Here is a 15,847-nt window from a genome sequence, read left to right on the forward strand (position 1 = left end):
TCACATCCACATACTATAATTTGTTCAGCCATTCCCCAATTGATTGGCATCCCCTCAATTTCTAATTTTTTGCCACCATAAAAATAGCTGTTATAAAACATGTTTGTACATATGATCCTTTTCCTCTTTGATCTCTTTGGGTTTTGACCTACTAGCAGTATGGCTAGGTTAAAGGGTATGCAGTTTATTACCTGTGGGGCATAGTGCCAAATTGCTTTATAGAATGACTAGACCAGTTCACATTTCCATCAATACATACTTCACTAAATGGTGGCACTTTAAAGATCACTGAGGAAAGTTTTGTTTTTGTTTTTCTTGATCTTGCACTTGAACAGAAGTCTTAATACGATCTTAAAACATGAATGGTAGACGTTTTGTTAGAAGAGAGCCTTTAACACAGATTTTGCTCTGTTGACTCAATTATAATCAACAAATGGTAAACACAATGGGATCTTATGGTTTCTACCTATATCATTCAATTTCATAACTACAGACATGTCATCTTCTGTAGAATATTGTCCACAAAAGCCTGGCATTCTCTTCCCCATGTTTTCATCAAAAACATGAACATATACCACTCTCATAAAGATGTTAGACTTGAGAAAGTGGACAGGTGAGTCAGTAAAGGCTGGTGCCTTCTTGAGTGTCTTCATTCATTCACCTAACAATTAAAAGCCAACTATGACAAGTACTATGGTAGACAGGCACAGAAGATACAGAGCCCCTGCACTTAAGATACTTGGATTTACAGATGGTTGAGGGAGAGGGATCAACTCAAAGACAGATAATGAAAGACAAAATATGTTGAAAGTAATTCCCAAATGAGATAGTATTAGAAACTGGGGATAATTAAAATAGTGTATTCTGCTTTTTGATATTTAAAATCTATTTCATAGTTCCTTTATTTCTAATTTAATTTTTTTCAGTTAACAAAAATCTATTTTCTCTCCCTTTCATCTCTACTCCCCAATGAAACAAAAACCAAAAACCTTGTAAAAAGTATAGTCAAGCAAAATGAACATACGGCTCATTCTACACTCTAATCCATCACCCTTCTTTTGGGATGTAGGAAGCATGCTTCATCATCACTCCATGATTGGTTATTATGTTGAGCAAAGTTCTAAATCCTTTCAAAATTGTTTGTCTTTATGATGTTGTTTTTTTATAAATTGTTCTCCTAGTTCTGCTTATTTCACTTTGTATCCATTCATACAACTTTTCCCAGGTTTCTTTGAAAGTACCCCTTTTGTCATTTCCAATGGCACAATTGTAGTCCATTTCATTCCCATACCATAATATGCTTAGTCATTCCCCGATTGATAAGCATACTCTTGATTTCCATTTCTTGGGTGCCATAAAAAAGAGTTTCTATAAATATCTTGGACTTAAGGATACTTTTACTCTTGCTTTGATCTCTTTGGAGTATAGGCCTAGTAATAGTATCATTGAGTCAAAGGGTATGTACAGCTTAGTAACTTTGGGTCGTAACTCCAAATCCAACAATACCTAAGTGCTTTCAAAATTGTGTGATCTGTGGCACATATTCCTTATGTATGTATTTGGACCAGTCCAACCATTCTTCTCAATATGATTTGCATAACTGCCATGTTTACTTCTTCATATCAGATACTGAGGTGGTGATATACAAATGTGGTGGTTTAATTGTCATCAACATTGAGACCAGGTCACTGTTCTACCTAATCTGTTTTATTTTTAACCTTTTGGTGGTCTTTTCAATTTCAACTATAAATAGTCTGGTGGAGATGTGGCCTAACTATTCTCATGCCAAGCATTGCACAAGATCGTTTTCCTCCTTGATAGCTTTTTTCCTCTTTTGTGAGGAAGTATAACTCACAGTGTAGTGCTGTCCTCTTCCATAACGATTTACAAATGATCCTTCACTTCAAATTAGTGTTGCCTTGGCTCCCATGTCTCTAGTTGGCAAAGAGATCAAGCGTGTCCTAGCTAAGGTGGTTTCTGGCTCCCTTGGTCTCTTCCCTTGGCAAGTGTTGTCCATTTATATTTCTTTAAGGACAAAAATGATTATCAGAGTCAGTGTCTTTACTTTTATCCATTTCCCGTACTTTAGAGTCAGCACTTTGTTTAAATAAGACATATTGGAGCTATTACCATTGAATGCAGTTTTCCCCCATCTTTCTTCTTCTAATTTGGAATTGATTTTGATCTTTGATCCAACTAGCTGATGGTCTGATTAGAGACAGCTATTTCTGAAATGGCTTCTCCAAGAGCTAATGGTTAGTTCCTGTCTAAGAAGTTGTTTAGTTGATATTGTTTTTGTGATATAAGCACCAAAACAATGTCTAACCTTTCAACTCTCTTCTTGGAAGAATATTCATTGTAATTAGGCTTAAAACTCCTCAGTAGACTATAGAGCTTTGATCTCTTTCACTTCTTTTTTATTATTTTGTCTAGTCTTTGACTATTCAAAGATAAAACTTTTATTAATGTGCTTTAGAGCATACACAGTTATAGCTTATTTTGACCTCACCTTTTCCTGTGGAGCTCAGAGAGAAAGGGCCCTGGGGTAAGGCGCTATGTCCACGTTCCTTATTCTTAGAGCTGGTCGAGGAGCCAGGAAGAACAGAGTCCAGGTGCCACATACTGATGCATTATAAGACCCTGTAAAAATCACTTTAGCCTCTCTAGGCAACTTTTAAAAAATAATAATAACAATAATAATAGTAGCAAACATTTACATATCACTGTAAGCTTTACATGTGTTATTTAATTTTGTCTTCACGGCAAACCTGTAACGTCGGTACTATTAGCATCCCATCGTAGAAAAGAGGAAATTGAAACTGGGACACATTGTAATTTGCCCATGATAATGCCACTAGCAAGAATCTAAGGAAGGATTTGAACTTAGTTATTCCTGACTTTAAGCCAACTGCTCTGTCCACTGTGCCATCTTGCTGCCCATAAATTTTTAAAAACATTTTTATTTAAAGTTTTGAGTTTCAAATTCTATTCTTCCCTCTCTCTCCCCTCCCCCTTCCCTGAGATAGTAAGCATTCAGATATAAGTTATACATATGCACTTATATAAAATATTTCCATATTATTTTGTACAAGATGACTTTTTAAAATCTTAATCATACATTAATATCAAATTTCCAAAATAATTTTTACTATCCTCCTCTTTGGCCACCTTCACATTGAAATCGAGATGATTATATGGTCTAATGAATAGACTGCAAAACCTGAAATGAGGAAGATCTGAGTTCAAATCCTGCCTGAGACACTTACTACCTGAGTGATCTTAAGAAAGTCATTTAACCACTCTCTACCTCAGTTTTCTCACCTGTAAGTGAGGATAATAATAACACCTACCTCCTAGGATTATTTTGAGTATAAAATGAGGAGATGTATAAAGTACTTTTGTTAAAGTGCTTTATAAATGGTAGTGATGATGATGATGATGGTAGTTAATATTAAGTATTAAGATATGTGTTGACTCAATTGGAAGGCTCATATCAAGTTCTTCATCAAATCTTCCCACCTTCTAATCCCTTGCAACAGATTTCAGCTCATAAGTTGTACTTATCTTCACAGTGATCTTTTGCATATGCTTGCCATAAAAGCAAGATGACTAAGTGTCCCGTGTTATGATGTTTCTAATTGCCTTTGGGCATGTAATAAAACCAATTCTACTAACTCCTTTTATTTTCCTCTCCAAGAACCAGTCAGTTGTCTTATGATTTAGGTGACTGACTGTCTCATGGGCACTCTTTTCTCTTTTCCTCCTCCCCACCCTGCCAATTCTACAACACTACCGAATCAGCATTAACTCATCCTCACAGGTGCCAGTTAGAGATGTTGAGTCTACTGGTTGACATGTAGACCAAAAAGAACTGAATTCAGTCATGTAGTTGGCCACTGAACATCCATCAAATGCTAATAACCTTTTCTTGCCAGTTAGCTTGGCTGAATAAATTTAGAGCCCATTCAACTCCATGTACCTTTTTGAATCCCATTGTAATACTCCATCTCTCTGAGATTGCTCTTCTACTTTTCACAGCAGCTGAAGTGAGAACCCTCACCATTATTCTAAAAATTTGTTTTTTCATCACATTTACTCCTGTATTATGTTACAGTAAATATTTAACCATACCAAACACTAGGCACTGGTAACTTATTTGTCTGCCATTTTTCTCACAGACAGATCTGTGTTTATTTTTGCAGAACTCACTCCTCAAGGACATGTTATCCCTATGTTTTCATATTATTCATGTTTGTTTTCATTTGGAACATGAAAATATGGTACTTGGTGAGAAGTCTATTGTATGTTAGATGAACAAGACTGAAATGACTTCACCATCCCATATTTTCCTAATCATTCTTGTGACACAAAAGAAAAATGGTCCTATCATTTAGCAGCAAAATAAGACCCTCTATTATGACCTAGTTTTCCATTGTTAATGTAAGTTCTTTTTGAGCTTAGAAAAACAGCTCATTTTTCGGTGGCATAGTCTTATTAATGTCAATTTTTTTTCTTATAAAATTAAAAATTTGAATCCAGAGATGAATTCAGGGATGGAGAAAGGAATATTATTGAAAGAAATAGTAGCTTCATACTTCAAGGATCTGTTATTTCATTAGGTGTGATTATTCTCTTTGCCAATGTAGATTGCGACCCCTATGTGCATTGGTATATGGTAGCTATAGCTTCCAGAATTCATTACTTGGTAACTAAACTTCTGATGATAAGTTTCTTTATAATTAGGCAGATTGATCTTTGTATGACACATATATTGCTGGTTCCATACTTGAAACCCGTCCAGCTTGGTAAATTCTGTTGGACTGTTCTATGTTGGCATAACCTTGGAGAACTCAGAATGACCTCCATACTACAGTGAAAGTATTAGATGAGGGACTCAATGGAGGAGATAAGATTTTTTTAAAGAAACCGTATTTGTCACTGAAAACCTTTGCTTTCTTTATTCTGAAACACAAGTGTGGAAATTATTTCAGAAGTGATTTTATACTGTATTTGTCACTGAAAACCTTTGCTTTCTTTATTCTGAAATGCAAGTGTGAAAATTATTTCAGAAGTGATTTTATTCCTTCACAGAATCATATAATTCTTTTCTCACCATACTGAGGCTTCTAATATAGCTAAATCCTCCAAGATAAATTTAAATGTCTCTCCTTATTTTAAAACTTGGAGGCATTTTATATTAAGATACTCGGAGCATCTATTCATAAAGAAATAAACAGGTCTTCTTGCATCCCATTTATTGTAGCTAATGGTCCTTTGAAACGGGATTCTATATTTAAAAACCAAAAAACTGTCCAAGAGGCAGCTTGTCCTCAAACACTTCTGCTCACCAAACCAAAATAACAAAACCCCCTACCTCCTTTTGAATCCTTTAAGTCTGGTTTCCATCCTTCCCATTTAACCAAAATCACCCTATCCAAGTTAACCATCCATCTTCATGCAACCTTATTCCAAGGTTTCTATTCTATCCTCTTCCTTCTCCACCTCTTCAAGTTGCTCATTGTCTAATGTGATCATTTACCTTTTTTTATTGAACTAGTTCAACTTTGAACATTATATGGTGTTAGAATCTTCTCTTATTCATCCTATAATGCTTCATTTATCTAATGCCAGTCCTCCCTATAGAAATGTACCAAGACTTTTTGCTGGCTCCTTTCTGCTTTACCATCTATATTTGCCATTGGAATTGCTCATCTTCCCTTGGAGACTATCACTCTCTAATTTCTCTCTTTATGCCTATCCTATCCCTTACTTCCATATTGTGTACAATCTTTAGACTAGCTGATTGAGTTTGTACCACCTCAGGACTAAGTGACGGTCACTCTGTACTGTTCCCTAGATCCTCCTCCATTACCCAAATATCACATCAGCCTAATTGTGGGTGAGCACAGTTTCCAATGTGTAGCCTTGATATGTCAGTACATACACTTCTTTGTATCTAAAAATTAATCCCGGATTCTTCAGCACTAGTTTTGTTCAAAACAGATTGCTGTTGGTTTCACCAACATCAGCAGGTCCAACAATACTTCCTCTCCACTTCATTTGACCACCACATGTGCTTTTTCTTGACCACTTTGACATTTGGTTTAGCCTGATTTAGAACAAATCACATGTGGTCGTGTGTGTTTGTATTTGTATGTGTTTGTGCTGTACCTCACATGTTTTCCTTCCCTTGGATAGAATTTAATCCCGTTCTGTGTCCTTGACCTTCCAGGCTCACCTTGTAGCAGCCTTTGAGCAAAGCCTTGGGAATATGACAATCAGACTTCAGAGTTTGACCATGACGGCCGAACAGAAGGCAAGTATGAGGAAGAATGTTACTTGGTTGTCCTTGTAAGGTATTAGGAAGAGAAGCCCTCAGATTGTTTCCTTTAGATCATATCATCATGTTAACTTAGAATTTAATCAACTCCCTGAATTATAATAAAAAGAAGTCCGTGTCAATCTAGTGCTTGCTGAGGGGAGATTAAGTCCAGTTTTTTGGTAATAGTTATTCTAACCAAATGGCCTAGAAACACCAGGCCCATATAACCCTGTTCTTTTTCTTTTGTTCGGTGGTTTTGGAGGCCTTAGAAAACCTCCACTAATCCATTGGAATTTCCCCCCTGCAAAACCAATCTTCCACTAGGCTATCCTTCCTCTCTAGGCACTTTTCCCAATGTTGAGTGGCTGTTCCCCATTGTGCAGTAAGAATTTAGGTTTTTAAATGTTTTCCTTTGTTCTTCAGGATTCTGAACTGAATGAGTTAAGAAAAACAATTGAGCTTCTAAAGAAACAAAATGCTGCTGCTCAGGCTGCCATTAATGGAGTAATTAACACACCTGAGCTCAACTGCAAAGGTAAAGAAACAGAAAACTTATTTTAGCAGAAGCACAATACCCAGAGGATACCGTCGCTTGATAATATCTGATGCAACTTCCCTCCTGGATATTAGTGATGTCTGCATGAGATCAAACTTTTGGTTGAATCTCAAAGGTTCATGAAAGATACTATCAGGTTGAAAATATCTAACTTTAAAAAAATTATTCAAATTTGCTCTTTCCACTACTGTTTTGCACATCAAAGATGGAAAAAACATATGTTTGTATTGGCAAAGTTTATTAAGTTTCTTCATGCTAATTTCCCAATCTATAACTCTACCAGAACAGCTAAAGCATTCATATTTTCATATGGACATGAAATAGAGTAAGAGTTATTTCTTCAGTTTATGCCTAAGAACTCATTTCTAAATAAATGCTATATGTCCAATTGCATTTTTACACTGACTTTTTCTGTGAAAGGCAGCAGAAAATGTCTTTTAGCAATGTTCAATATGGATTACTTTTAAAAGAAACCAAGAAAAAAATTTTTGAAAAAATATTTGTCTATCTGCTCTCATCCTTTAGATTCATACTTCCTTTTCTTCCACAGGCAACACTATAAAAATCCCAAGAAAATGTTTGATCACTTTTAGGAAATTCTAGGAAATTGTTTCTGTGACTGATTTTAGCCTGACTAGACTCAGAAAGCAGGCAGCTAGGTGGTGCAGGGGATAAAGTACTGGGCTTAAAATCAGAAAACTCATCTTCCTGAGTTCAGATCTGGCTTCAGACACTGGATGAGTTGTTTGCCTCAGTTTCCTCATCTGTAACATGAGCTGCAGAAGAAAATGGCAAACCACTTTAGTATCCTTGCCAAGAAAACCCCAAATGGGGTCACAAAAAGTCGGATGTGACTGAAAGAACTGAATAACAAAAGATTCAGAAGCACTTTCAGACAGTTTAAAATGCTCTGCTAGTTCATAGAATTATGGGTTAATTGATTTAGTGCTGAGTGTGACCTCAGAGGTCATCTTGTTTGACTGACTTAATTTATAGATGAGGAAGCTGGAGCCCAGAGAGGCTAAGAGAATTTGGTCAAGGTTACACAGGGAGTAAGTGTCTTTAAATGTAGTGTAAACTGACTTTAAATCCAGTATTCTTTCCTCAGAATCATACTACTGTAAAAGTGGGGGTCATTGAGTCAGTTGATCAATTAGTTACCCTACCCCACTTTAAGTGAGAAGATACTATGGCTGGATACCTTAACCAAGTTAGAACATCTCAGCCAAATCATTCAGAGACATTAGACTAAGGGCAGAAAAATCCTTGAAAGCCATTGGATGAACTGGAGTGACATGGCACAGGAAATTTGTTTGGATTGATGAAGAGATTTGATCCTTCTGGGTCTTCTATAAAATAGTTGACCAGTTCAGAATCCAGTGATCTGAGTCAGTGGTCAGACACGACAGGGAGCTTCTCTTCTCTCCCAAGCCTTCCCCAAGAGACTCTCAGGCGCTTGGCTAGAACTGCTGTCTACTTGCCAACTAGCTCAAATCTCTGAGTTCTGAACTGGTCTGCTATTTTATAGAAGACGCACAAGACATGACCAAGTCTCTCCACCAATTCAAACAGACTTCCTCTGCATCATCATTCCAGTGTGTGCAGTGGCTTCTCAGAATTTTTCCTACTTAGTTGAAAATCTTTGATTGAGATGTAGTCTCATCTCGTTAATGTATCGGGGTATAACATCTTATCATTTAGGATAGCAATATTTGATACATGACTCATTCCACCCCACAGACACTGTTTAATTCCACATAGATGAGAGAGAGCATCCTGAATAAGACAAAGATTATGAAAAGAGGTTGAGCCAAAGTATCAAAATCACTTACTCAGACTATTTGACACCTTTATGAAATGATTGATTTAATATGTATTGGCCATTCCACCAAGTGGCAAAGGTGAGTGCTGGATTTTGAAACAGAACACCTGAATTCAGATCCTGGCTCTGTCACTTGCTGCCTGTGAGATCTTGGACAAGTCATTTAATCTGCCTAGATCTCAAGTTTCTTCAAATGAGAAGGTTGGACTACATGACCTCTAAGGTCCCTTCTGGCTGAATTTTTGTAAGGATCAAGTAGGAAACCATTTCTAAGGACCTTAAGCACTAAATAAATGTCAGTTGTTATTTTTGTTGTTACGACTACCATAACAACTACTATTGTTATTATTATTATTATTATTATAGTCTGATGCCATATTGGGTTCCCTTATGGCTTCCCATTATCTACATAGGAATAATTACTTGTGCTAAGTAGGAATCTCTGCTTGATTTCAGATCTAAATCTGTGATCCTATAAGCTTAACTAATTGCTTATAGTCAGTGTTGCTGTCTTGAAAAATTTCAACCTCAAGGAATAAAGCATTGGTCAAATATTTCCATAGTTTATTCATAAAGAGTTTAATTTGTCCCTCTAATTTGGAAAGAATTTGAGGGGGAACATTCTCTCTGTGCCTCACCTTTCGAGAGAGAAAATTTTAACTTCTTTGAGTTGAGTATGGGGGAAGGGGGTGTACCATCACATCTCATTTTATTAAGCAGAGTGCTTTTTCTGAGGTTCTATGTCCAATTCCTAACAGGTGCTGATACAAAAAAAGAGTCAGTCCTTCTAAATTAAGCACCGGTAACATAAGAATATGTGTATCTGACAACTGATTCCCAAACAATCGATTAGGTCAGCAGTTTCTCCTTTTGTATGCAGGCAATGGGACTTCACAGACTACCGACCTCCGTATCCGAAGACAACACTCTTCAGATAGCGTATCCAGCATCAACAGTGCTACCAGTCACTCTAGCGTGGGGAGCAACATAGAGAGTGATTCAAAGAAAAAGAAGAGGAAGAATTGGGTAAATACAATTGAACGATATTGATGAGAAACTCCCAAAGAGCAGCATATTTAAAATGAGAAGACCTGGGTTTGAGCCCTGGTTCTGCTGATTACTCTTGGCATGGCCTTGAGCAAGTCACTTACCCTGTCTGTGCCTCAGTTTCCTCACCTGCAAACTGAGGGCGTTGGATTAGATGATCTTCAAGATCCTTTCCAGCTCTTAATCTGTGATTCCATGAATAGATTCATCAGGGCTGAATAAGAGACAAACATGAATGCAATTGAGATAAAACCTAGACTGGTTCTTAACTACTATAGAAACTAGTCTTTTAGTAATATAACACAGAAAAATAATTAGCTAACAAATTTTCAGCTGCACAGTGGTTTCCTCAGGTCAATGGTGGGTTCAGTGTGATCGTAGAATTTCTGAAGTAACCATTACCTTAGAATTTTTCTGTTCCATTAGGCTGTGAAATGCATACCTTCCATTTCATAAATGTCCCATGTTTCCTGTGTTGTATTGTGTGTAAGGTTCTGGATTCCAGGGCTAACATTTTCTTTGGTTCAGACCCCTCTTTCTTTGAATGGTGCTCATTGATATTAGTGGCCCGTTTTTCATAAGTATACTTTATTGGAGCAAAATTGGAGGCAAATCATCCTTCCTTTTGAATGCCCCTAATATCCCTTCTGAAAAGAGAACTGTTTACATTTCTCAAAGTAGAACATTGTTCTCAGTCAGCAAGTAGTTCAGAAGAGAATGTGAAGGGTCCTGGTTATGAAATGGCAGGTTTAATTAAATCATTTCCTGCTGTGGTATTTGTCATGTTTTTATACCTTCAGAAGATGTACTTGAATTTTTTCCATTACAGCAGGTAATCAATGATGATTACTCTCCAAAGGATATGTTACACTCATTCCCCTCCTCTTCTCCTGGGAGAGAAATCTCAATCTTTCTCCTGTTCTCTTGGTTCCACTGTTGACATTCGATGAGATGTCATAGTTAGAACCAGGGGAACTTTGAGTGCTCTGGGTTTCCTTTCTTCTCTGAAGAATGGGTATCTTGTGTTCTTCTGACCCTGTCTCCATCTTCCAGGCAGAAGGGTAACATTGTCATGTTATCATCATAGTCTGCTTAATGTTCTAGAAATTGTCATTCATCCCATATACTTCTCACTCATTTTACATTATACTGGATGGGTGGCAAGGTCTAATTAAATGGGAAAGAGGGTGGACATTTTAGTCATGATACACCTTTACTAGTTGCAAGCAACTAAAAAGCCCAGTTCCCTTATCCTAATTGTTAAATAACTTTAAAATAACAAATGGCTTTTTGGCAACCGTTTTGTGAGTTAAGCATAACATGATTAGTTAATCAATCAATAAACATTTGTTAGGTTCTACTATGCTAAATGCTTTTGATTGGTAATCAAAGTGAAAAGAGAAATGTCTTCTCTAAGAAAGACATAAACTGTATATGTATATGTATTTCCCCTCTCCAGTAACTAAGACCTAAGGTCTATTTAACTGAAAAGTAACTCTTGGTTAAGCATAATATTGAGAGACTAGGAGAACATAGTTATTATCAATTCACATGCATCCAAAAAAATTTTGTCCCATGATTTCAACCTCCTTCCTCATAGATCTTTTATTTTAAAGAGAATGATAGGGTCTCAGGTGGCTAGGCTTGAGTTTTACTGTTTCCTGTCAACTCTTAAGAGGTTCTAGCAAATCATGAAATGACCACAAAGTATGGAGTAGAAAGAAAAATATCAAACCTGGGGAACCTTAAACAAGTTCCGTAGCCTCTGGGTGGTTAAACATGGGTGATGAAAGTCTTCATATTCTGGGATCCATTTTTCTGTTTTAGAACTTGTATTCTATCATACAAGTATTTACTGGACACCCACTGTGTCTCTGCTAAATTCTTTGTGAAAGGAGATGATTTTAGAAAAAGATAGTGACTCCAAAAAAATACAGTAATTTAAAGATGAAAATATTCAACCAAGAGTGAAACTGATTTAGTGTTTTTGAGTAGACATAATACCGATGATGAAGGGCAAAAAGATGGAACGAGGTAAAAGACTAGCAGAATTCTATCCTTTTCAATTGTCATGCAAAAGATGTGAGGAACTTTGCAGTCAGCCAGGGAGAATGTGAAAGAATTTGGAATACGTGGAGGCCAAAAATTCGATTCCCTCACTTCTATGATGGAGAAAGCCTCTGGTGTTCCCAAATACTCATATTTTGGCCATGTCAGTTAGACTTACCTGCTCTTTGTGTGGTGTTCATTGGTCATGTTATGTCTGAAAAGTCCAAAGCTTTCCCCATTCACTGGCTTTATCTGTTAAAAATTGTCTTTTTTCCTTCCCCTTCCCAATTGTTGCTTGCACTTCCTCTGGCAGGTCAATGAGGTAAGCAAGACAAGCTTTAAAACATCAAATACCAAGCTAACCCATCCATCCATATGACTAACCCCATTGGCATCCCTCACCGTGTCTAAGCATATTGCTTTGTTACTGTTGTAACCTCATCACCCAAACATCCATCTGTCTGCTGAGCCACATCCTGTCTTGCTGTTTCTACCTGTAGATTCAAACAAAAGAGTAGGCATGGAATGCTCTCCCCAGGTTCCGTCCTTTCAGTGGTTTCTGATTCCTGCCTCTCCCTTAAAGCCCTATCAAAAGGGAAAGGTCTTTGGTGACCTTTCTCCTTGGAAAGAGCGGGCCATTTGGTTGCCGCTTGCCTTCAAAAGTCTGCATGTCTGTCTTTCTTCCCTGGCAAAGTATGGATGGGCATTTCTTTGGATTCCTCCGATGCTTACCAGTCTATCTTTTCAGTTACGCAGTTCCTTCAAGCAAGCCTTCGGGAAGAAGAAGTCCCCTAAGTCAGCTTCCTCCCATTCAGACATTGAGGAGATGACAGATTCTTCTTTGCCTTCCTCACCAAAGTTGCCACACAATGGCTCTGCAGGCTCAACGCCACTACTGAGGAATTCTCATTCAAATTCTCTGTAAGTTTAGCCTATAATTTTAAAACCTTTTGAAAAAAGCAGCATGAGGTTATCTTTGTTTCTTTGAAACAATGATATAGTAAAAAAAAAGTTGCAACTAGGAGCGCTGTTATTATTATATTCTACGCTATCTTTACCACCAAACCTTTAAAATTATTCCAGGGAATAGCACTTCTTTGAAAGCTGTTTTTGCCCTAACACATCAGGATTAGTGACACTAGGCTGAAAGTCAGGAGACCTGAGTTGGAATCTCAACTCTCTTGCTGCCTTAGCTGAATGACTTTGGGCAAGCCATGTAACTTCTGTGTCCCTCAGTTTCCTCATCTATTAAATGGGGATAATAATTCCTCCCCTATGATGCCCTGAGGTATCATTGGGTTATATTAGGATGAGGTATGATAATTTTGAAAAGCATAAAGTACCCTTTGTTTTCAGTTTGCTTAGCTAGGCTTTTTTTTTTTGTTATAATAAAGGACAAACCAGGACAGGGAGGGATCGAAGAAATGACTGTTGTAAAAAAAAAAAAAGAACAAAAAAACAAAGGCAACAATAAAATTTTTTATTTAAGCCACAAAAAGGAAAAGTACAAAGTATGATCTAAATGTAAAGTAATGTTAGGATTAGAACTCTGATTATTATTAAATATTGCTTACTCTTGTGGCCTGGAGGTCTTGTTCAGTTAGATTACTCATTCTTAGAGGGAACATGAATTGTTCTTTTTTTTTTTAAACTCTTGGCATCATTCATTGGAATAGTAATGACTTACCAAGGCATTGGAACCATGGGGTTTTGAGCAGCCATTCAAATTAGACTAACAAACTTTGAAATCCCCCAAATCCAATTCTAGTCCAACAAGCATTCCTTCACTGCTATGTGAAAGGCACTGTCCTAGGTACTGGGGATAGAAAAACAACGATGGAAAACAATCCCTATCCACAGCTTGCTTACATTCTACTGAACAATATCATCCAAAAACAAATAAATTAATAGACTACCATTTGAGGAAAGAGAGAATAGGAAAGGAGAGGTATTCCAAAGGAGAGGATACCTGGACTGAGCCTTAAGGAAGCTGAGGATTTTAAGATACAGGAGAAAGGAATGCATTGAAGAACCAAAGGGTAACAGCCTGTGTGAAGGCAAAGAAAGCAGGAAAGAGAATGCCAAATTGGGAGAACAGCTGCTGGCCCCTTAGGTTAGAATTTAGACAGCACAAAAGGGGGTAATATAATATATGCCTAGAAAGGTAGACTGAAGCCAAATTTCAATGGGCTGTAAATAGTAGGTTGGAGGAGCACTGTAATTTAACCTGAAGGCAGTAGAGAGCCAATGCAGATGTTTGAGCAGGAGAATGACATCGTTGGACCTGGAAGGTTATATTGGCAGCTGTGTATATATTGGATGGAAGAGGAAAGAGACTGGAAGCAGGGATAACATTTAGGAGGCTATTATAACAGTCCAAGTGAGAGTTGATGAGGACCTGATCCAAAGTGGTGGTTGTGAGAATGAAAAAAAAAAAGTTGTAGAGGTAAAAGTAGAATTGACAAGACTTCATGAGAGATTAGATAATAGGGATAAAGGAGATGGAAGAGTAGGAGATGACTCCGGTTGTGAACCTGGGTGACTGAGGGAATGATGGTACTCTCAAAGAAATAGGGAAGTTTGGAAAAAGAGTGAGTTAGAAGGCCATTGTATAATACTTTTTCTTTTCTTTTTCCTTTTTTGTAGTTATTAATGGTGGTTTCTTATAGTAAGATAATGCTTCAATAGGCCTTGCAAAGTGAAGGGTCGAGACAATGGACAATTTAGACTAAATAGAGAATTTTGCTTTGGAAGTATGACATCCTATTTATCCTCATGAAAGGAGTGGTAGGATGGGGTAGTGGAAAAAAGGTTGGATTTGAGGTGAGAGAACCTGGGTTCAAATCATTACCTTTCAGTTTTGTGCCTGTGACAAACAGTAAGTCACCTCCTTTTTCTGAGCTTCAGTTTCTTCATCTAAAAAAAGAGGATTGGACCAGATAATCTCTGAGGTCCCTTCCACATCTAAGTCTGATAGCTTATGATTTAAAAGAAATTTTATTAGTATCTTTCTTTAAAATCACCTACATTTCCCAATGCATGTCTCCCCTCCTCCAACAGAAAGAACATCACAAAGAATTAAAAGGGGGGGGGAATTCAGCAAAACCAGCCAATATATCCAAAAAGAAGCAGAGTGAGAAGTATCTTCTCATATTTCTTCTTTGGAGCCAAGCTTGGTCTTTGTAATTCACCTTTCAGGTTTTTTGGTTGTTGCTTTTTCTCTTTTCATTTTTGAAGTCATTGTTTAAATTGTTTTCCTGGTTATTTCTCCTTCACTTTGCATCTGTTCATTGAAGTCTTTCCATGCTTCTCAGTATTCATCATGTTTGTCATTTCTTACAGCCCAATGACCCACTTGAATGAGGTATATTCAAGTACCACAGTTTATTTAGGCATTCCTCAATCCATGGGCACCTGCTTTTGATCTTATCGCTACATAATGGCTCATGTTGTCAGTTATCATTTGATATACAGATATGTTGTTTCTCTACTTGGATTCTAGCTCCTTGAAAGTAGAGGTCCTGTCTTTTTTACCTGCATCTGCACTATGGCACCTGGTACAAAGGCCCGCACTTAGATGCTTAGCAAACATCTGAAGTCAAGTCACATCAACAAATATTTATTAAGTTCCTACTATGTGTCAGGCATTGTGCTAAGCTCTAGAGGAAGGGAGGGAATGAATACTTGTTGATTAGTTGATCTGAGTGTCTGGAAAATTCGGGAATAATAACTTCATTGATAGGGTAATACACTGAAAACCTTCAGATGCTTCCAATTAACAGGCTGAAGTTTGTAAATCTGCCCCTAATATAGATCTGGCAGGTTGTCATTATTCACACATTCATTTAACAGATATTTATTTAGTTAGTATTTTGTTCAGAATCCTGTATTGGGAGTCTTAGAGGGAAAGAATTAGATAACAGGACTCCACCCCAGAGCAGCATGCTGTCTAACTGGGATTATGATACGTACAGAAAGCAACTAGAGACTGTAAGAAAGAATTCTTTTTCAAAAACCACTTTTCCCCATTGGGATTGGGCGAGGTTGGCAA

General features: G+C 37.3%; 1 protein-coding gene across 1 annotated transcript in view; it reads left to right on the forward strand.

The window, feature by feature from the left end:
- NAV2 (neuron navigator 2) overlaps window positions 1-15,847 on the forward strand; it is a 453,334-nt gene that overhangs the window by 400,760 nt on the left and 36,727 nt on the right. The window contains 4 exon segments of the mRNA XM_078148755.1: window positions 6,233-6,316; window positions 6,746-6,857; window positions 9,581-9,726; window positions 12,545-12,717. Coding sequence (XP_078004881.1) covers window positions 6,233-6,316; window positions 6,746-6,857; window positions 9,581-9,726; window positions 12,545-12,717 — 515 coding nt within the window.

This window comes from Phascolarctos cinereus, unplaced genomic scaffold (assembly GCF_003287225.1).
Source record: "Phascolarctos cinereus isolate Bilbo 61053 unplaced genomic scaffold, phaCin_HiC Scaffold_9;HRSCAF=440, whole genome shotgun sequence".
NCBI lineage: Eukaryota > Metazoa > Chordata > Mammalia > Diprotodontia > Phascolarctidae > Phascolarctos > Phascolarctos cinereus.